The sequence below is a fragment of the Eucyclogobius newberryi genome, unplaced genomic scaffold (assembly GCF_026437365.1).
Source record: "Eucyclogobius newberryi isolate DKJ021-1_F unplaced genomic scaffold, fEucNew1.0.hap1 SCAF_3, whole genome shotgun sequence".
NCBI classification, from domain to species: Eukaryota; Metazoa; Chordata; class Actinopteri; order Gobiiformes; family Gobiidae; genus Eucyclogobius; species Eucyclogobius newberryi.
The window spans coordinates 40,159,197-40,183,782 of NW_027315945.1; the positions used below are offsets into that span (position 1 = coordinate 40,159,197).

General features: G+C 49.9%; 1 protein-coding gene across 1 annotated transcript in view; it reads left to right on the top strand.

Moving 5' to 3' along the window:
* LOC140374615 (neural-cadherin) overlaps positions 1-24,586 on the top strand; it is a 178,162-nt gene that overhangs the window by 111,758 nt on the left and 41,818 nt on the right. Inside the window, exons 22-25 of the mRNA XM_072461544.1 lie at positions 14,208-14,301; positions 14,397-14,581; positions 15,412-15,547; positions 15,806-15,902. Coding sequence (XP_072317645.1) covers positions 14,208-14,301; positions 14,397-14,581; positions 15,412-15,547; positions 15,806-15,902 — 512 coding nt within the window. The remainder of the gene's footprint in view (positions 1-14,207; positions 14,302-14,396; positions 14,582-15,411; positions 15,548-15,805; positions 15,903-24,586) is intronic.

Genomic DNA, 24,586 nt, shown 5'->3' on the forward strand with positions numbered 1-24,586 from the left:
ATGACAGCGACCATGACAGCGACCATGACAGTGATATGACAGTGACCATGAGAGTGACATGACAGTGACATGACAGTGACATGACAGCGACCATGACAGTGACCATGACAGCGACCATGACAGTGACATGACAGTGACCATGACAGTGACATGTCAGTGACCATGACAGTGACCATGACAGTGACCATGACAGCGACCATGACAGTGACATGACTGTGACCATGACAGTGACATGACAGTGACATGACACTGACCATGACAGTGACATGACAGTGACCATGACAGCGACCATGACAGTGACCATGACAGCAACCATGACAGTGACATGACAACGACCATGACAGTGACATGACAGTGACCATGACAACAACCATGACAGTGACCATGACAGCAACCATGACAGTGACATGACAGTGACCATGACAGCGACCATGACAGTGACCATGACAGCAACCATGACAGTGACATGACAGCGACCATGACAGTGACCGTGACAGTGACATGACAGTGACTATGACAGTGACCGTGACAGTGACATGACAGTGACATGACAGTGACCGTGACAGTGACATGACAGTGACCATGACAGCGACCATGACAGTGACCATGACAGTGACCATGACAGTGACATGACAGTGACATGACAGTGACCATGACAGTGACAATGACAGTGACATGACAGTGACATGACAGTGACATGACAGTGACATGACAGTGACCATGACAGTGACCATGACAGTGACCATGACAGTGACCATGACAGTGACATGACAGTGACCATGACAGTGACCATGACAGTGACAATGACAGTGACATGACAGTGACCGTGACAGTGACATGACAGTGACCGTGACAGTGACATGACAGTGACCATGACAGCGACCATGACAGTGACCATGACAGCAACCATGACAGTGACATGACAGTGACCATGACAGTGACAATGACAGTGACATGACAGTGACATGACAGTGACCGTGGCAGTGACATGACAGTGACCATGACAGTGACCATGACAGCAACCATGACAGTGACATGACACTGACCATGACAGTCACATGACAGTGACATGACAGTGACATGACAGCGACCATGACAGTGACATGACAGTGACCATGACAGCGACCATGACAGTGACCATGACAGCAATTATGACAGTGACATGACAGTGACAATGACAGTGACATGACAGTGACATGACAGTGACCGTGACAGTGACATGACAGTGACCATGACAGTGACAATGACAGTGACATGACAGTGACATGACAGTGACCATGACAGTGACATGACAGTGACATGACACTGACCATGACAGTGACATGACAGTGACCATGACAGTGACCATGACAGTGACCATGACAGCGACCATGACAGCGACCATGACAGTGACCATGACAGTGACCATGACAGTGACCATGACAGTGACATGACAGTGACATGACAGTGACATGACAGCGACCATGACAGCGACCATGACAGCGACCATGACAGCGACCATGACAGTGACCATGACAGTGACCATGACAGTGACCATGACAGTGACATGACAGTGACATGACAGTGACCATGACAGTGACCATGACAGCGACCATGACAGCGACCATGACAGTGACCATGACAGTGACCATGACAGTGACCATGACAGTGACATGACAGTGACCATGACAGTGACCATGACAGCGACATGACAGCGACCATGACTGCGACCATGACAGCGACCATGACAGTGACCATGACAGCGACCATTGCAGTGATATGACAGTCACCATGAGAGTGACATGACAGTGACATGACAGTGACATGACAGCGACCATGACAGTGACCATGACAGCGACCATGACAGTGACATGACAGTGACCATGACAGTGACATGTCAGTGACCATAACAGCGACCATGACAGTGACCATGACAGCGACCAGGACAGTGACCATGACAGTGACATGACAGTGACCATGACAGTGACCATGACAGCGACCATGACAGTGACATGACTGTGACCATGACAGTGACATGACAGTGACCATGACAGTGACATGACAGTGACATGACAGTGACCATGACAGCGACCATGACAGTGGCCATGACAGTGACATGACACTGACCATGACAGTGACATGACAGTGACATGACAGTGACCATGACAGTGGCCATGACAGTGACATGACACTGACCATGACAGTCACATGACAGTGACATGACAGTGACCATGACAGCAACCATGACAGTGACATGACAACGACCATGACAGTGACATGACAGTGACCATGACAGCGACCATGACAGTGACATGACAGTGACCATGACAGTGACATGTCAGTGACCATAACAGCGACCATGACAGTGACCATGACAGCGACCAGGACAGTGACCATGACAGTGACATGACAGTGACCATGACAGTGACCATGACAGCGACCATGACAGTGACATGACTGTGACCATGACAGTGACATGACAGTGACCATGACAGTGACATGACAGTGACATGACAGTGACCATGACAGCGACCATGACAGTGGCCATGACAGTGACATGACACTGACCATGACAGTGACATGACAGTGACATGACAGTGACCATGACAGTGGCCATGACAGTGACATGACACTGACCATGACAGTCACATGACAGTGACATGACAGTGACCATGACAGCAACCATGACAGTGACATGACAACGACCATGACAGTGACATGACAGTGACCATGACAGCGACCATGACAGTGACATGACAGTGACATGACACTGACCATGACAGTGACATGACAGTGACCATGACAGTGACCATGACAGCGACCATGACAGTGACCATGACAGCGACCATGACAGTGACATGACAGTGACCATGGCAGTGACATGACAGTGACATGACAGTGACATGACAGTGACCATGACAGCGACCATGACAGTGACCATGACAGCGACCATGACAGTGACATGACAGTGACCATGACAGTGACCATGACAGTGACCATGACAGTGACATGACAGTGACCGTGACGGTGACATGACAGTGACCATGACAGTGACATGACAGTGACGTGACAGTGACCATGACAGTGACATGACAGTGACCATGACAGTGACATGACAGTGACATGACACTGACCATGACAGTGACATGACAGTGACCATGACAGTGACCATGACAGTGACCATGACAGCGACCATGACAGCGACCATGACAGTGACCATGACAGCGACCATGACAGTGACCATGACAGTGACCATGACAGTGACATGACAGTGACATGACAGTGACCATAACAGTGACATGACAGTGACCATGACAGTGACCATGACAGTGACCATGACAGTGACATGACAGTGACATGACAGTGACATGACAGTGACATGACAGTGACCATGACAGTGACCATGACAGTGACATGACAGTGACCATGACAGTGACCATGACAGTGACATGACAGTGACATGACAGTGACCATGACAGTGACATGACAGTGACCATGACAGTGACCATGACAGTGACATGACAGTGACCATAACAGTGACCATGACAGTGACCATGACAGTGACCATGACAGTGACATGACAGTGACCATGACAGTGACATGACAGTGACCATGACAGTGACCATGACAGTGACCATGACAGTGACATGACAGTGACATGACAGTGACCATGACAGTGACATGACAGTGACATGACAGTGACCATGACAGTGACCATGACAGTGACATGACAGTGAAATGAAAATGACATGACAGTGACCATGACAGTGACATGAAAGTGACATGACAGTGACATGACAGTGACATGACAGTGACCATAACAGTGACATGACAGTGACATGACAGTGACCATGACAGTGACCATGACAGTGACATGACAGTGACCATGACAGTGACCATGACAGTGACCATGACAGTGACATGAAAGTGACATGACAGTGACATGACAGTGACATGACAGTGACATGACAGTGACATGACAGTGACCATAACAGTGACATGACAGTGACATGACAGTGACCATGACAGTGACCATGACAGTGACATGACAGTGACATGACAGTGACCATGACAGTGACCATGACAGTGACATGACAGTGACCATGGCAGTGACATGACAGTGACATGACAGTGACATGACAGTGACCATGACAGCGACCATGACAGTGACCATGACAGCGACCATGACAGTGACATGACAGTGACCATGACAGTGACATGACAGTCACCATGACAATGACCATGACAGATACATGACAGTGACCATGACAGTGACATGACAGCGACCATGACAGCGACCATGACAGCGACCATGACAGCGACCATGACAGTGATATGACAGTGACCATGAGAGTGACATGACAGTGACATGACAGTGACATGACAGCGACCATGACAGTGACCATGACAGCGACCATGACAGTGACATGACAGTGACCATGACAGTGACATGTCAGTGACCATGACAGTGACCATGACAGTGACCATGACAGCGACCATGACAGTGACATGACTGTGACCATGACAGTGACATGACAGTGACATGACACTGACCATGACAGTGACATGACAGTGACCATGACAGCGACCATGACAGTGACCATGACAGCAACCATGACAGTGACATGACAACGACCATGACAGTGACATGACAGTGACCATGACAACAACCATGACAGTGACCATGACAGCAACCATGACAGTGACATGACAGTGACCATGACAGCGACCATGACAGCGACCATGACAGTGACCATGACAGCAACCATGACAGTGACATGACAGCGACCATGACAGTGACCGTGACAGTGACATGACAGTGACCATGACAGTGACCGTGACAGTGACATGACAGTGACATGACAGTGACCGTGACAGTGACATGACAGTGACCATGACAGCGACCATGACAGTGACCATGACAGTGACCATGACAGTGACATGACAGTGACATGACAGTGACCATGACAGTGACAATGACAGTGACATGACAGTGACATGACAGTGACCGTGGCAGTGACATGACAGTGACCATGACAGTGACCATGACAGTGACCATGACAGTGACCATGACAGTGACATGACAGTGACCATGACAGTGACCATGACAGTGACAATGACAGTGACATGACAGTGACCGTGACAGTGACATGACAGTGACCGTGACAGTGACATGACAGTGACCATGACAGCGACCATGACAGTGACCATGACAGCAACCATGACAGTGACATGACAGTGACCATGACAGTGACAATGACAGTGACATGACAGTGACATGACAGTGACCGTGGCAGTGACATGACAGTGACCATGACAGTGACCATGACAGCAACCATGACAGTGACATGACACTGACCATGACAGTCACATGACAGTGACATGACAGTGACATGACAGCGACCATGACAGTGACATGACAGTGACCATGACAGCGACCATGACAGTGACCATGACAGCAATTATGACAGTGACATGACAGTGACAATGACAGTGACATGACAGTGACATGACAGTGACCGTGACAGTGACATGACAGTGACCATGACAGTGACAATGACAGTGACATGACAGTGACATGACAGTGACCATGACAGTGACATGACAGTGACATGACACTGACCATGACAGTGACATGACAGTGACCATGACAGTGACCATGACAGTGACCATGACAGCGACCATGACAGCGACCATGACAGTGACCATGACAGTGACCATGACAGTGACCATGACAGTGACATGACAGTGACATGACAGTGACATGACAGCGACCATGACAGTGACCATGACAGTGACCATGACAGTGACATGACAGTGACCATGACAGTGACCATGACAGGGACATGACAGCGACCATGACTGCGACCATGACAGCGACCATGACAGTGACCATGACAGCGACCATTGCAGTGATATGACAGTGACCATGAGAGTGACATGACAGTGACATGACAGTGACATGACAGCGACCATGACAGTGACCATGACAGCGACCATGACAGTGACATGACAGTGACCATGACAGTGACATGTCAGTGACCATAACAGCGACCATGACAGTGACCATGACAGCGACCAGGACAGTGACCATGACAGTGACATGACAGTGACCATGACAGTGACCATGACAGCGACCATGACAGTGACATGACTGTGACCATGACAGTGACATGACAGTGACCATGACAGTGACATGACAGTGACATGACAGTGACCATGACAGCGACCATGACAGTGGCCATGACAGTGACATGACACTGACCATGACAGTGACATGACAGTGACATGACAGTGACCATGACAGTGGCCATGACAGTGACATGACACTGACCATGACAGTCACATGACAGTGACATGACAGTGACCATGACAGCAACCATGACAGTGACATGACAACGACCATGACAGTGACATGACAGTGACCATGACAGCGACCATGACAGTGACCATGACAGCAACCATGACAGTGACATGACAGTGACCATGACAGTGACAATGACAGTGACATGACAGTGACCGTGACAGTGACATGACAGTGACCGTGACAGTGACATGACAGTGACCATGACAGCGACCATGACAGTGACCATGACAGCAACCATGACAGTGACATGACAGTGACCATGACAGTGACAATGACAGTGACATGACAGTGACATGACAGTGACCGTGGCAGTGACATGACAGTGACCATGACAGTGACCATGACAGCAACCATGACAGTGACATGACACTGACCATGACAGTCACATGACAGTGACATGACAGTGACATGACAGCGACCATGACAGTGACATGACAGTGACCATGACAGCGACCATGACAGTGACCATGACAGCAATTATGACAGTGACATGACAGTGACCATGACAGTGACAATGACAGTGACATGACAGTGACATGACAGTGACCGTGACAGTGACATGACAGTGACCATGACAGTGACAATGACAGTGACATGACAGTGACATGACAGTGACCGTGACGGTGACATGACAGTGACCATGACAGTGACATGACAGTGAGGTGACAGCGACCATGACAGTGACATGACAGTGACCATGACAGTGACATGACAGTGACCATGACAGCGACCATGACAGCGACCATGACAGTGACCATGACAGTGACCATGACAGTGACCATGACAGTGACATGACAGTGACCATGACAGTGACATGGCAGTGACCATGACAGTGACCATGACAGTGACCATGACAGTGACCATGACAGTGACAATGACAGTGACATGACAGTGACATGACAGTGACCGTGACAGTGACATGACAGTGACCATGACAGTGACAATGACAGTGACATGACAGTGACATGACAGTGACCGTGACGGTGACATGACAGTGACCATGACAGTGACATGACAGTGACGTGACAGTGACATGACAGTGACATGACAGTGACCATGACAGTGACCATGACAGTGACATGACAGCGACCATGACAGTGACCATGACAGTGACATGACAGTGACATGACAGTGACATGACAGTGACCATGACAGTGACATGACAGTGACCATGACAGCGACCATGACAGTGACATGACAGTGACCATGACAGTGACATGACAGTGACATGACAGTGACATGACACTGACCATGACAGTGACATGACAGTGACCATGACAGTGACCATGACAGTGACCATGACAGCGACCAGGACAGCGACCATGACAGTGACCATGACAGCGACCAGGACAGTGACATGACTGTGACCATGACAGTAACATGACAGTGACATGACAGTGACATGACAGTGACCATGACAGTGACATGACAGTGACATGACTGTGACCATGACAGCGACCATGACAGTGACATGACTGTGACCATGACAGTGACATGACAGTGACATGACAGTGACATGACACTGACCATGACAGTGACATGACAGTGACCATGACAGTGACCATGACAGTGACCATGACAGCGACCAGGACAGCGACCATGACAGTGACCATGACAGCGACCAGGACAGTGACATGACTGTGACCATGACAGTAACATGACAGTGACATGACTGTGACCATGACAGTGACATGACAGTGACATGACAGTGACATGACACTGACCATGACAGTGACATGACAGTGACCATGACAGCGACCATGACAGTGACCGTGACAGTGACATGACAGTGACCATGACAGCGACCATGACAGTGACCATGACAGCAACCATGACAGTGACATGACAGTGACCATGACAGTGACAATGACAGTGACATGACAGTGACATGACAGTGACCGTGGCAGTGACATGACACTGACCATGACAGTCACATGACAGTGACATGACAGTGACCATGACAGCAACCATGACAGTGACATGACAACGACCATGACAGTGACATGACAGTGACCATGACAGCGACCATGACAGTGACCATGACAGCAACCATGACAGTGACATGACAGTGACCATGACAGTGACAATGACAGTGACATGACAGTGACATGACAGTGACCGTGACAGTGACATGACAGTGACCGTGACAGTGACATGACAGTGACCATGACAGCGACCATGACAGTGACCATGACAGCAACCATGACAGTGACATGACAGTGACCATGACAGTGACAATGACAGTGACATGACAGTGACATGACAGTGACCGTGGCAGTGACATGACAGTGACCATGACAGTGACCATGACAGCAACCATGACAGTGACATGACAGTGACCATGACAGTGACCATGACAGCAACCATGACAGTGACATGACACTGACCATGACAGTCACATGACAGTGACATGACAGTGACATGACAGCGACCATGACAGTGACATGACAGTGACCATGACGCGACCATGACAGTGACCATGACAGCAACCATGACAGTGACATGACAGTGACCATGACAGTGACAATGACAGTGACATCACAGTGACATGACAGTGACTGTGACAGTGACATGACAGTGACCATGACAGTGACAATGACAGTGACATGACAGTGACATGACAGTGACCGTGACGGTGACATGACAGTGACCATGACAGTGACATGACAGTGACGTGACAGTGACATGACAGTGACATGACAGTGACCATGACAGTGACCATGACAGTGACCATGACAGCGACCATGACAGTGACCATGACAGTGACCATGACAGTGACATGACAGTGACCATGACAGTGACCATGACAGTGACATGACAGTGACCATGACAGTGACATGACAGTGACATGACAGTGACCATGATAGTTACCATGACAGTGACATGGCAGTGACCATGACAGTGACCATGACAGTGACCATGACAGTGACATGACAGTGACCATGACAGTGACCATGACAGTGACATGACAGTGACATGACAGTGACCATGACAGTGACATGACAGTGACCATGACAGTGACATGACAGTGACCATGACAGTGACATGACAGTGACCATGACAGTGACATGACAGTGACATGACAGTGACCATGATAGTGACCATGACAGTGACCATGACAGTGACATGGCAGTGACCATGATAGTGACCATGACAGTGACATGGCAGTGACCATGACAGTGACCATGACAGTGACCATGACAGTGACATGACAGTGACATGACAGTGACCATGATAGTGACCATGACAGTGACATGGCAGTGACCATGACAGTGACCATGACAGTGACCATGACAGTGACATGACAGTGACCATGACAGTGACCATGACAGTGACATGACAGTGACATGACAGTGACCATGACAGTGACATGACAGTGACCATGACAGCGACCATGACAGTGACATGACAGTGACCATGACAGTGACATGACAGTGACATGACACTGACCATGACAGTGACATGACAGTGACCATGACAGTGACCATGACAGCGACCATGACAGTGACCATGACAGCGACCATGACAGTGACATGACAGTGACCATGGCAGTGACATGACAGTGACATGACAGTGACATGACAGTGACCATGACAGCGACCATGACAGTGACCATGACAGCGACCATGACAGTGACATGACAGTGACCATGACAGTGACCATGACAGTGACCATGACAGTGACATGACAGTGACCGTGACGGTGACATGACAGTGACCATGACAGTGACATGACAGTGACGTGACAGTGACCATGACAGTGACATGACAGTGACCATGACAGTGACATGACAGTGACATGACACTGACCATGACAGTGACATGACAGTGACCATGACAGTGACCATGACAGCGACCATGACAGCGACCATGACAGCGACCATGACAGTGACCATGACAGCAACCATGACAGTGACATGACAGTGACCATGACAGTGACAATGACAGTGACATGACAGTGACATGACAGTGACCGTGGCAGTGACATGACACTGACCATGACAGTCACATGACAGTGACATGACACTGACCATGACAGCAACCATGACAGTGACATGACAACGACCATGACAGTGACATGACAGTGACCATGACAGCGACCATGACAGTGACCATGACAGCAACCATGACAGTGACATGACAGTGACCATGACAGTGACAATGACAGTGACATGACAGTGACATGACAGTGACCGTGACAGTGACATGACAGTGACCGTGACAGTGACATGACAGTGACCATGACAGCGACCATGACAGTGACCATGACAGCAACCATGACAGTGACATGACAGTGACCATGACAGTGACAATGACAGTGACATGACAGTGACATGACAGTGACCGTGGCAGTGACATGACAGTGACCATGACAGTGACCATGACAGCAACCATGACAGTGACATGACAGTGACCATGACAGTGACCATGACAGCAACCATGACAGTGACATGACACTGACCATGACAGTCACATGACAGTGACATGACAGTGACATGACAGCGACCATGACAGTGACATGACAGTGACCATGACGCGACCATGACAGTGACCATGACAGCAACCATGACAGTGACATGACAGTGACCATGACAGTGACAATGACAGTGACATCACAGTGACATGACAGTGACTGTGACAGTGACATGACAGTGACCATGACAGTGACAATGACAGTGACATGACAGTGACATGACAGTGACCGTGACGGTGACATGACAGTGACCTGACAGTGACATGACAGTGACGTGACAGTGACATGACAGTGACATGACAGTGACCATGACAGTGACCATGACAGTGACCATGACAGCGACCATGACAGTGACCATGACAGTGACCATGACAGTGACATGACAGTGACCATGACAGTGACCATGACAGTGACATGACAGTGACCATGACAGTGACATGACAGTGACATGACAGTGACATGGCAGTGACCATGACAGTGACCATGACAGTGACCATGACAGTGACATGACAGTGACCATGACAGTGACCATGACAGTGACATGACAGTGACATGACAGTGACCATGACAGTGACATGACAGTGACCATGACAGTGACATGACAGTGACATGACAGTGACATGACAGTGACCATGACAGCGACCATGACAGTGACATGACAGTGACCATGACAGTGACCATGACAGTGACATGACAGCGACCATGACAGCGACCATGACAGTGACCATGACAGTGACATGACAGTGACCATGATAGTGACCATGATAGTGACATGACAGTGACCATGACAGTGACCATGACAGCGACCACGACAGTGACCATGACAGTGACCATGACAGTGACATGACAGTGACCATGACAGTGACATGACAGTGACCTTGACAGCGACCATGACAGTGACATGACAGTGACCATGACAGTGACCATGACAGTGACCATGACAGTGACATGACAGTGACCATGACAGTGACATGACAGTGACATGACACTGACCATGACAGTGACAGACAGTGACCTTGACAGCGACCATGACAGTGACATGACAGTGACCATGACAGTGACCATGACAGTGACATGACAGTGACCATGACAGTGACATGACAGTGACATGACACTGACCATGACAGTGACATGACAGTGACCATGACAGTGACCATGACAGTGACCATGACAGCGACCATGACAGCGACCATGACAGTGACCATGACAGCGACCATGACAGTGACCATGACAGTGACCATGACAGTGACATGACAGTGACATGACAGTGACATGACAGCGACCATGACAGCGACCATGACAGTGACCATGACAGTGACCATGACAGTGACATGACAGTGACCATGACAGTGACCATGACAGTGACATGACAGTGACCATGACAGTGACATGACAGTGACATGACAGTGACCATGATAGTGACCATGACAGTGACATGGCAGTGACCATGACAGTGACATGACAGTGACATGACAGTGACCATGATAGTGACCATGACAGTGACATGGCAGTGACCATGACAGTGACCATGACAGTGACCATGACAGTGACCATGACAGTGACATGACAGTGACCATGACAGTGACCATGACAGTGACATGACAGTGACCATGACAGCGACCATGACAGTGACATGACAGTGACCATGACAGTGACATGACAGTGACATGACACTGACCATGACAGTGACATGACAGTGACCATGACAGCGACCATGACAGCGACCATGACAGTGACCATGACAGCGACCATGACAGTGACATGACAGTGACCATGGCAGTGACATGACAGTGACATGACAGTGACCATGACAGCGACCATGACAGTGACCATGACAGCGACCATGACAGTGACATGACAGTGACCATGACAGTGACCATGACAGTGACCATGACAGTGACATGACAGTGACATGACAGTGACCATGACAGTGACATGACAGTGACCATGACAGCGACCATGACAGTGACCATGACAGTGACCATGACAGTGACCATGATAGTGACCATGATAGTGACATGACAGTGACCATGACAGTGACCATGACAGCGACCACGACAGTGACCATGACAGTGACATGACAGTGACATGACAGTGACCATGACAGTGACATGACAGCGACCATGACAGTGACATGACAGTGACCATGACAGTGACCATGACAGCGACCATGACAGTGACCATGACAGTGACATGACAGTGACCATGACAGTGACCACGACAGTGACCATGACAGTGACATGACAGTGACATGACAGTGACCATGACAGTGACATGACAGCGACCATGACAGTGACCATGACAGTGACAGTGACATGACATTGAACATGACAGTGACCATGACAGTGACCATGACAGTGACATGACAGTGACATGACAGTGACCATAACAGTGACATGACAGGGGCCTTAGTGGGGGAGGGGCCTTAGAGGATGGCACCAATGGGCTCTCCTTTACGGGTTTCACCTGGCTGACATGAAAAGACGGATGTGTGCGCATCCCTCTGGGAAGTGTGGCCCCTGTCAGAAGAGACGATCACCGTCTCTATGAAGAGGTAAGACTTCTCCTCAAAAAAAACATCCCTTAGGTCATGATAAGCTTCGGGTAATCGTGTCGACTCATTACAGGTGAACTCCAGCGACATGACCTGCCGTAGACTCAGAGTATTCTCAGTCTCTTCAAAACAAGAGGCTTTGCAAAAATGACTCCACTTAATGATTTCTTCGATAGACAGGAGTACCCCAACACACAGAAGAACCCCAACACACAGGAGTACCCCAACACACAGGAGTACCCCAACACACAGAAGAACCCCAACACACAGGAGTACCCCAACACACAGGAGTACCCCAACACACAGAGGAACCCCAACACACAGGAGTACCCCAACACACAGAGGAACCCCAACACACAAGAGTACCCCAAAACGAGGAACTGGGGAGAACTGAAAACACGGAGCGTTAAATTCTTCTGATGATGATGTCACCCGTATTGTTCTGTCTGATGGGCGATTGTCGATAGGATTCGTCCATCCAGGGCTCTCGCCTCCAGCTGCTTGACAGTGGTTCGAGGGGTACACGAGCGGAACACGCACGAGGAACGAGGGGTACACGAGCGGAACACGCACGAGGAACGAGGGGTACACGAGCGGAACACGCACGAGGAACGAGGGGTACACGAGCGGAACACGCAACAGCAGTTTCAGAACCAGCAACAGCAGCGTAAGAGGGCGGGCGAGAGGCGTAGTCAAGGCAGCTGTGGCCCCAGGGCAGCTGTGGCCCCAGGGCAGCTGTGGCCCCAGGGCAGCTGTGGCCCCAGGGCACCTGTAGCCCCAGGGCAGCTGTGGCTACAGAACTCCATATGGACTCAAACCTCTCTGTGTCCTCAGGTCTTCTCCCTGAAACGGTCCTGGGCAAAGTCCTGGCCCCGGATCCTGACGACTGGGGCCAGAAACACTACAGCTTCCAGGGGCCCACGCCCAGGTACTGTTTCAGACCCTGTTTCAGACTCTGTTTCAGACCCTGTTTCAGACCCTGTTTCAGACCCTGTTTCAGACCCTGTTTCACTCTCTGTTTAGCCTCTTCAGTCTGAACCGCAGCTCTGGTCACCTGTCCATCCTGGAGGCCACGCCCCCTGGCTCATACCTGCTGCAGGTGGGCGTGGCCGACCACACCTGGCCTGACGTGAGCTGCAGTGTGCGAGTGGAGGTGAGAGAGCTCCCCCCGGAGGCGCTGAAGAACGCTGCGGCCGTCAGGATTCACAGTGAGAAACAATCTGCTTTTACACTAAACCATGTTATTAAAGCTGCCACGCCCAGGTCGCTGACCTCTTTAAAACACGCGCTAGCGCCCTCTGCTGGCGTCATGTATAACACGTGACGTGCTAGCGCCCTCTGCTGGCGTCATGTATAACACGTGACGTGCTAGTGCCCTCTGCTGGCGTCATGTATAACACGTGCTAGCGCCCTCTGCTGGCGTCATGTATAACACGTGCTAGCGCCCTCTGCTGGCGTCATGTATAACACGTGCTAGCGCCCTCTGCTGGCGTCATGTATAACACGTGACGTGCTAGCGCCCTCTGCTGGCGTCATGTATAACACGTGACGTGCTAGTGCCCTCTGCTGGCGTCATGTATAACACGTGCTAGCGCCCTCTGCTGGCGTCATGTATAACACGTGCTAGCGCCCTCTGCTGGCGTCATGTATAACACGTGCTAGCGCCCTCTGCTGGCGTCATGTATAACACGTGCTAGCGCCCTCTGCTGGCGTCATGTATAACACGTGCTAGCGCCCTCTGCTGGCGTCATGTATAACACGTGCTAGCGCCCTCTGCTGGCGTCATGTATAACACGTGCTAGCGCCCTCTGCTGGCGTCCTGTATGTATCGTTTACCTTCGCGTCTCAGAGGCAGAAACATGAGCAGCAACAAACTTAAAACGGTCAAATATAAAGTAGTTTTTGGTTGTTGTGCCTGTGCTAGCTTAGCTTTAGCTCTTTTGCTAACGGCAGTTGGAGATAAATGACACTTCAACTCAGTGACTTTCCTCTATCTAATGTCTTTAACTCTCATGACGTCTGCCTCGCCCTGTCCCAGACCTGACGCGGGAGCAGCTCTTCAGCCCGGACCTGGAGCACAGTCTCTTCTCTCGTCTGTCTGAAGCTGTGAGCGACGTCCTGCAGCTTCCTCCTGACCGCGTGCTCGTCTTCTCACTGACCGAGGCCTCGCTGACCGGGGCCTCGCTGACCGGGGCCTCGCTGACCGGGGCCTCGCTGACCGGAGCCTCGCTGACCGGAGCCTTGCTGACCGGGGCCTCGCTGACCGGAGCCTCGCTGACCGGAGCCTCGCTGACCGGGGCCTCGCTGACCGGGGCCTCGCTGACCGGAGCCTCGCTGACCGGAGCCTTGCTGACCGGGGCCTCGCTGACCGGGGCCTCGCTGACCGGGGCCTCGCTGACCGGAGCCTCGCTGACCGGAGCCTCGCTGACCGGGGCCTGGACGGCGCTGGACCTGTGGCTCTCGGCTCGGGGTGACACCTACGTCCGACCGGAGACAATCTTGGGACAGATCAGCGCCAACAAGGACAAGGTGAGGGACGAGACGAAGACAAGGTGAGGGACGAGACGAGGACAAAGTGAGGGACGAGACGAAGACAAGGTGAGGGACGAGACAAGGACAGGGTAAGGCGATTGTAGAGAGCGACTCTAGAGAGCGACTGAAGAGAGCGACTGTAGAGAGCGACTGTAGAGAGCGACTGTAGAGAGCGACTGTAGAGAGCGACTGTAGAGAGCGACTGAAGAGCGACTGTAGAGAGCGACTGTAGAGAGCGACTGTAGAGAGCGACTGTAGAGAGCGACTGAGGAGCGACTGAAGAGCGACTGAAGAGAGCGACTGTAGAGAGCGACTGAGGAGCGACTGTAGAGAGCGACTGTAGAGCGACTGTAGAGAGCGACTGAAGAGAGCGACTGAAGAGCGACTGTAGAGAGCGACTGAGGAGCGACTGTAGAGAGCGACTGTAGAGAGCGACTGTAGAGAGCGACTGTAGAGAGCGACTGAAGAGCGACTGTAGAGAGCGACTGTAGAGAGCGACTGTAGAGAGCGACTGTAGAGAGCGACTGAGGAGCGACTGAAGAGCGACTGAAGAGAGCGACTGTAGAGAGCGACTGAGGAGCGACTGTAGAGAGCGACTGTAGAGCGACTGTAGAGAGCGACTGAAGAGAGCGACTGAAGAGCGACTGTAGAGAGCGACTGAGGAGCGACTGTAGAGAGCGACTGTAGAGAGCGACTGAAGAGCGACTGAAGAGAGCGACTGTAGAGAGCGACTGTAGAGCGACTGTAGAGAGCGACTGAAGAGCGACTGTAGAGAGCGACTGAGGAGCGACTGTAGAGAGCGACTGTAGAGAGCGACTGTAGAGAGCGACTGAAGAGCGACTGTAGAGAGCGACTGTAGAGAGCGACTGTAGAGAGCGACTGTAGAGAGCGACTGAGGAGCGACTGAAGAGCGACTGAAGAGAGCGACTGTAGAGAGCGACTGAGGAGCGACTGTAGAGAGCGACTGTAGAGCGACTGTAGAGAGCGACTGAAGAGAGCGACTGAAGAGCGACTGTAGAGAGCGACTGAGGAGCGACTGTAGAGAGCGACTGTAGAGAGCGACTGAAGAGCGACTGAAGAGAGCGACTGTAGAGAGCGACTGTAGAGCGACTGTAGAGAGCGACTGAAGAGCGACTGTAGAGAGCGACTGAGGAGCGACTGTAGAGAGCGACTGTAGAGAGCGACTGAGGAGCGACTGTAGAGAGCGACTGAAGAGCGACTGTAGAGAGCGACCGTAGAGAGCGACTGAGGAGCGACTGTAGAGAGCGACTGTAGAGAGCGACTGAGGAGCGACTGTAGAGAGCGACTGTAGAGAGCGACTGTAGAGCGACTGTAGAGAGCGACCGTAGAGAGCGACTGTAGAGAGCGACCGTAGAGAGCGACTGTAGAGAGCGACTGAGGAGCGACTGTAGAGAGCGACTGAAGAGCGACTGTAGAGAGCGACCGTAGAGAGCGACTGAGGAGCGACTGTAGAGAGCGACTGTAGAGAGCGACTGAGGAGCGACTGTAGAGAGCGACTGTAGAGAGCGACTGAGGAGCGACTGTAGAGAGCGACTGAAGAGCGACTGTAGAGAGCGACCGTAGAGAGCGACTGAGGAGCGACTGTAGAGAGCGACTGTAGAGAGCGACTGAGGAGTGACTGTAGAGAGCGACTGAAGAGCGACTGTAGAGAGCGACCGTAGAGAGCGACTGAAGAGCGACCGTAGAGAGCGACTGAAGAGCGACTGTAGAGCGACTGTAGAGAGCGACCGTAGAGAGCGACTGTAGAGAGCGACCGTAGAGAGCGACTGTAGAGAGCGACTGAGGAGCGACTGTAGAGAGCGACTGAAGAGCGACTGTAGAGAGCGACCGTAGAGAGCGACTGAGGAGCGACTGTAGAGAGCGACTGTAGAGAGCGACTGAGGAGCGACTGTAGAGAGCGACTGTAGAGAGCGACTGAGGAGCGACTGTAGAGAGCGACTGAAGAGCGACTGTAGAGAGCGACCGTAGAGAGCGACTGAGGAGCGACTGTAGAGAGCGACTGTAGAGAGCGACTGAGGAGTGACTGTAGAGAGCGACTGAAGAGCGACTGTAGAGAGCGACCGTAGAGAGCGACTGAAGAGCGACCGTAGAGAGCGACTGAAGAGCGACTGTAGAGCGACTGTAGAGAGCGACCGTAGAGAGCGACTGAAGAGCGACTGTAGAGAGCGACTGTAGAGAGCGACTGTAGAGCGACTGAAGAGCGACTGTAGAGAGCGACTGTAGAGAGCGACTGTAGAGCGACTGTAGAGAGCGACCGTAGAGAGCGACTGTAGAGCGACTGTAGAGAGCGACCGTAGAGAGCGACTGAAGAGCGACCGTAGAGAGCGACTGAAGAGCGACTGTAGAGAGCGACTGTAGAGAGCGACCGTAGAGAGCGACTGTAGAGAGCGACTGTAGAGCGACTGTGACGAGTGTCAAACCCTGAGATGTTTCTGCTTCTGTGACTTTTGTTTTGTTGAACACCAGGTCTAAACCAGGTCTAAACCAGGTCTAAACCAGGTCTAAAACAGGACTAAACCAGGACTAAACCAGGTCTAAACCAGGTCTAAACCAGTACTAAACCAGGTCTAAAACAGGACTAAACCAGGACTAAACCAGGTCTAAAACAGATCCAAACCAGGTCCAATCCAGGTCTAAACCAGGTCTAAACCAGGTCTAAACCAGGTCTAAAACAGGACTAAACCAGGACTAAACCAGGTCTAAACCAGGTCTAAACCAGTACTAAACCAGGTCTAAAACAGGACTAAACCAGGACTAAACCAGGTCTAAAACAGATCCAAACCAGGTCCAATCCAGGTCTAAACCAGGTCTAAACCAGGTCTAAACCAGGACTAAACCAGGTCTAAACCAGGTCTAAACCAGGACTAAACCAGGTCTAAACCAGGACTAAACCAGGACTAAACCAGGTCTAAAACAGGTCCAAACCAGGACTAAACCAGGTCTAAACTAGGTCTAAACCAGGTCTAAACCAGGACTAAACCAGGACTAAACCAGGTCCAAACCAGGTCCAATGCAGGTCTAAACCAGGTCTAAACCAGGTCTAAACCAGGACTAAACCAGGTCTAAAACAGGACTAAACCAGGTCTAAACCAGGTCTAAAACAGGTCCAAACCAGGACTAAACCAGGTCCAAACCAGGTCTAAACCAGGTCTAAACCAGGTCTAAACCAGGTCTAAAACAGGACTAAACCAGGACTAAACCAGGACTAAACCAGGTCTAAAACAGGTCCAAACCAGGACTAAACCAGGTCCAAACCAGGTCCAATCCAGGTCTAAACCAGGTCTAAACCAGGTCTAAACCAGGACTAAACCAGTTCTAAACCAGGTCTAAACCAGGTCTAAACCAGGACTAAACCAGGACTAAACCAGGACTAAACCAGGTCTAAACCAGGACTAAACCAGGACTAAACCAGGACTAAACCAGGACTAAACCAGGTCCAAACCAGGTCCAAACCAGGACTAAACCAGGACTAAACCAGGTCCAAACCAGGACCAAACCAGGACTAAATCAGGTCTAAACCAGGTCTAAACCAGGACTAAACCAGGTCTAAAAGAGGACTAAACCAGGTCTAAACCAGGTCTAACCCAGGTCTAAACCAGGACTAAACCAGGTCTAAAACAGGACTAAACCAGGACTAAACCAGGTCTAAAACAGGACTAAACCAGGACTAAACCAGGTCTAAAACAGGTCCAAACCAGGACTAAACCAGGTCTAAACCAGGTCTAAACTAGGTCTAAACCAGGTCTAAACCAGGTCTAAACCAGTACTAAACCAGGTCTAAAACAGGACTAAACCAGGACTAAACCAGGTCTAAAACAGGTCCAAACCAGGACTAAACCAGATCCAAACCAGGTCCAATCCAGGTCTAAACCAGGTCTAAACCAGGTCTAAACCAGGACTAAACCAGGTCTAAACCAGGTCTAAACCAGGACTAAACCAGGTCTAAACCAGGACTAAACCAGGACTAAACCAGGTCTAAAACAGGTCCAAACCAGGACTAAACCAGGTCTAAACTAGGTCTAAACCAGGTCTAAACCAGGACTAAACCAGGACTAAACCAGGTCCAAACCAGGTCCAATGCAGGTCTAAACCAGGTCTAAACCAGGTCTAAACCAGGACTAAACCAGGTCTAAAACAGGACTAAACCAGGTCTAAACCAGGTCTAAAACAGGTCCAAACCAGGACTAAACCAGGTCCAAACCAGGTCTAAACCAGGTCTAAACCAGGTCTAAACCAGGTCTAAAACAGGACTAAACCAGGACTAAACCAGGACTAAACCAGGTCCAAACCAGGTCCAATCCAGGTCTAAACCAGGTCTAAACCAGGTCTAAACCAGGACTAAACCAGTTCTAAACCAGGTCTAAACCAGGTCTAAACCAGGACTAAACCAGGACTAAACCAGGACTAAACCAGGTCTAAACCAGGACTAAACCAGGACTAAACCAGGACTAAACCAGGACTAAACCAGGTCCAAACCAGGTCCAAACCAGGACTAAACCAGGACTAAACCAGGTCCAAACCAGGACCAAACCAGGACTAAATCAGGTCTAAACCAGGTCTAAACCAGGACTAAACCAGGTCTAAAAGAGGACTAAACCAGGTCTAAACCAGGTCTAACCCAGGTCTAAACCAGGACTAAACCAGGTCTAAAACAGGACTAAACCAGGACTAAACCAGGTCTAAAACAGGACTAAACCAGGACTAAACCAGGTCTAAAACAGGTCCAAACCAGGACTAAACCAGGTCTAAACCAGGTCTAAACTAGGTCTAAACCAGGTCTAAACCAGGTCTAAACCAGATCCAAACCAGGTCCAATCCAGGTCTAAACCAGGTCTAAACCAGGTCTAAACCAGGACTAAACCAGGTCTAAACCAGGTCCAATCCAGGTCTAAACCAGGTCTAAACCAGGTCTAAACCAGGACTAAACCAGGTCTAAACCAGGTCTAAACCAGGACTAAACCAGGTCTAAACCAGGACTAAACCAGGACTAAACCAGGTCTAAAACAGGTCCAAACCAGGACTAAACCAGGTCTAAACTAGGTCTAAACCAGGTCTAAACCAGGTCTAAACCAGGACTAAACCAGGTCTAAAACAGGACTAAACCAGGTCTAAACCAGGTCTAAAACAGGTCCAAACCAGGACTAAACCAGGTCCAAACCAGGTCTAAACCAGGTCTAAACCAGGTCTAAACCAGTTCTAAAACAGGACTAAACCAGGACTAAACCAGGACTAAACCAGGTCTAAAACAGGTCCAAACCAGGACTAAACCAGGTCCAAACCAGGTCCAATCCAGGTCTAAACCAGGTCTAAACCAGGTCTAAACCAGGACTAAACCAGTTCTAAACCAGGTCTAAACCAGGTCTAAACCAGGACTAAACCAGGACTAAACCAGGACTAAACCAGGTCTAAACCAGGACTAAACCAGGACTAAACCAGGTCTAAACCAGGACTAAACCAGGACTAAACCAGGACTAAACCAGGACTAAACCAGGTCCAAACCAGGTCCAAACCAGGACTAAACCAGGACTAAACCAGGTCCAAACCAGGACCAAACCAGGACTAAATCAGGACTAAACCAGGTCTAAACCAGGACTAAACCAGGATTAAACCAGGACTAAACCAGGTCTAAACCAGGTCTAAACCAGGTCTAAACCAGGACTAAACCAGGTCTAAACCAGGTCTAAACCAGGACTAAACCAGGTCTAAACCAGGACTAAACCAGGACTAAACCAGGTCTAAAACAGGTCCAAACCAGGACTAAACCAGGTCTAAACCAGGTCTAAACCAGGTCTAAACCAGGTCTAAACCAGGACTAAACCAGGACTAAACCAGGTCCAAACCAGGTCCAATGCAGGTCTAAACCAGGTCTAAACCAGGTCTAAACCAGGACTAAACCAGGTCTAAAACAGGACTAAACCAGGTCTAAACCAGGTCTAAAACAGGTCCAAACCAGGACTAAACCAGGTCCAAACCAGGTCTAAACCAGGTCTAAACCAGGTCTAAACCAGGTCTAAACCAGGTCTAAACCAGGTCTAAAACAGGACTAAACCAGGACTAAACCAGGTCTAAAACAGGACTAAACCAGGACTAAACCAGGTCTAAAACAGGTCCAAACCAGGACTAAACCAGGTCTAAACCAGGTCTAAACTAGGTCTAAACCAGGTCTAAACCAGGTCTAAACCAGGACTAAACCAGGTCTAAAACAGGTCCAAACCAGGACTAAACCAGATCCAAACCAGGTCCAATCCAGGTCTAAACCAGGTCTAAACCAGGTCTAAACCAGGACTAAACCAGGTCTAAACCAGGACTAAACCAGGACTAAACCAGGTCTAAAACAGGTCCAAACCAGGACTAAACCAGGTCTAAACTAGGTCTAAACCAGGTCTAAACCAGGACTAAACCAGGACTAAACCAGGTCCAAACCAGGTCCAATGCAGGTCTAAACCAGGTCTAAACCAGGTCTAAACCAGGACTAAACCAGGTCTAAAACAGGACTAAACCAGGTCTAAACCAGGTCTAAAACAGGTCCAAACCAGGACTAAACCAGGTCCAAACCAGGTCTAAACCAGGTCTAAACCAGGTCTAAACCAGGTCTAAAACAGGACTAAACCAGGACTAAACCAGGACTAAACCAGGTCTAAAACAGGTCCAAACCAGGACTAAACCAGGTCCAAACCAGGTCCAATCCAGGTCTAAACCAGGTCTAACCCAGGTCTAAACCAGGACTAAACCAGGTCTAAAACAGGACTAAACCAGGACTAAACCAGGTCTAAAACAGGACTAAACCAGGACTAAACCAGGTCTAAAACAGGTCCAAACCAGGACTAAACCAGGTCTAAACCAGGTCTAAACTAGGTCTAAACCAGGTCTAAACCAGGACTAAACCAGGTCTAAACCAGGACTAAACCAGGTCTAAACCACGACTAAACCACGACTAAACCAGGACTAAACCAGGTCTAAACCAGGTCTAAACCAGGTCTAAACCAGGACTAAACCAGGTCTAAACCAGGACTAAACCAGGACTAAACCAGGACTAAACCAGGACTAAACCAGGTCTAAACCAGGACTAAACCAGGTCTAAACCAGGTCTAAACCAGGTCTAAACCAGGACTAAACCAGGACTAAACCAGGTCTAAAACAGGACTAAACCAGGACTAAACCAGGTCTAAAACAGGTCCAAACCAGGACTAAACCAGGTCTAAACCAGGTCTAAACTAGGTCTAAACCAGGTCTAAACCAGGTCTAAACCAGTACTAAACCAGGTCTAAAACAGGACTAAACCAGGACTAAACCAGGTCTAAAACAGGTCCAAACCAGGACTAAACCAGATCCAAACCAGGTCCAATCCAGGTCTAAACCAGGTCTAAACCAGGTCTAAACCAGGACTAAACCAGGTCTAAACCAGGTCTAAACCAGGACTAAACCAGGTCTAAACCAGGACTAAACCAGGACTAAACCAGGTCTAAAACAGGTCCAAACCAGGACTAAACCAGGTCTAAACTAGGTCTAAACCAGGTCTAAACCAGGTCTAAACCAGGACTAAACCAGGTCTAAAACAGGACTAAACCAGGTCTAAACCAGGTCTAAAACAGGTCCAAACCAGGACTAAACCAGGTCCAAACCAGGTCTAAACCAGGTCTAAACCAGGTCTAAACCAGTTCTAAAACAGGACTAAACCAGGACTAAACCAGGACTAAACCAGGTCTAAAACAGGTCCAAACCAGGACTAAACCAGGTCCAAACCAGGTCCAATCCAGGTCTAAACCAGGTCTAAACCAGGTCTAAACCAGGACTAAACCAGTTCTAAACCAGGTCTAAACCAGGTCTAAACCAGGACTAAACCAGGACTAAACCAGGACTAAACCAGGTCTAAACCAGGACTAAACCAGGACTAAACCAGGTCTAAACCAGGACTAAACCAGGACTAAACCAGGACTAAACCAGGACTAAACCAGGTCCAAACCAGGTCCAAACCAGGACTAAACCAGGACTAAACCAGGTCCAAACCAGGACCAAACCAGGACTAAATCAGGACTAAACCAGGTCTAAACCAGGACTAAACCAGGATTAAACCAGGACTAAACCAGGTCTAAACCAGGTCTAAACCAGGTCTAAACCAGGACTAAACCAGGTCTAAACCAGGTCTAAACCAGGACTAAACCAGGTCTAAACCAGGACTAAACCAGGACTAAACCAGGTCTAAAACAGGTCCAAACCAGGACTAAACCAGGTCTAAACCAGGTCTAAACCAGGTCTAAACCAGGTCTAAACCAGGACTAAACCAGGACTAAACCAGGTCCAAACCAGGTCCAATGCAGGTCTAAACCAGGTCTAAACCAGGTCTAAACCAGGACTAAACCAGGTCTAAAACAGGACTAAACCAGGTCTAAACCAGGTCTAAAACAGGTCCAAACCAGGACTAAACCAGGTCCAAACCAGGTCTAAACCAGGTCTAAACCAGGTCTAAACCAGGTCTAAACCAGGTCTAAACCAGGTCTAAAACAGGACTAAACCAGGACTAAACCAGGTCTAAAACAGGACTAAACCAGGACTAAACCAGGTCTAAAACAGGTCCAAACCAGGACTAAACCAGGTCTAAACCAGGTCTAAACTAGGTCTAAACCAGGTCTAAACCAGGTCTAAACCAGGACTAAACCAGG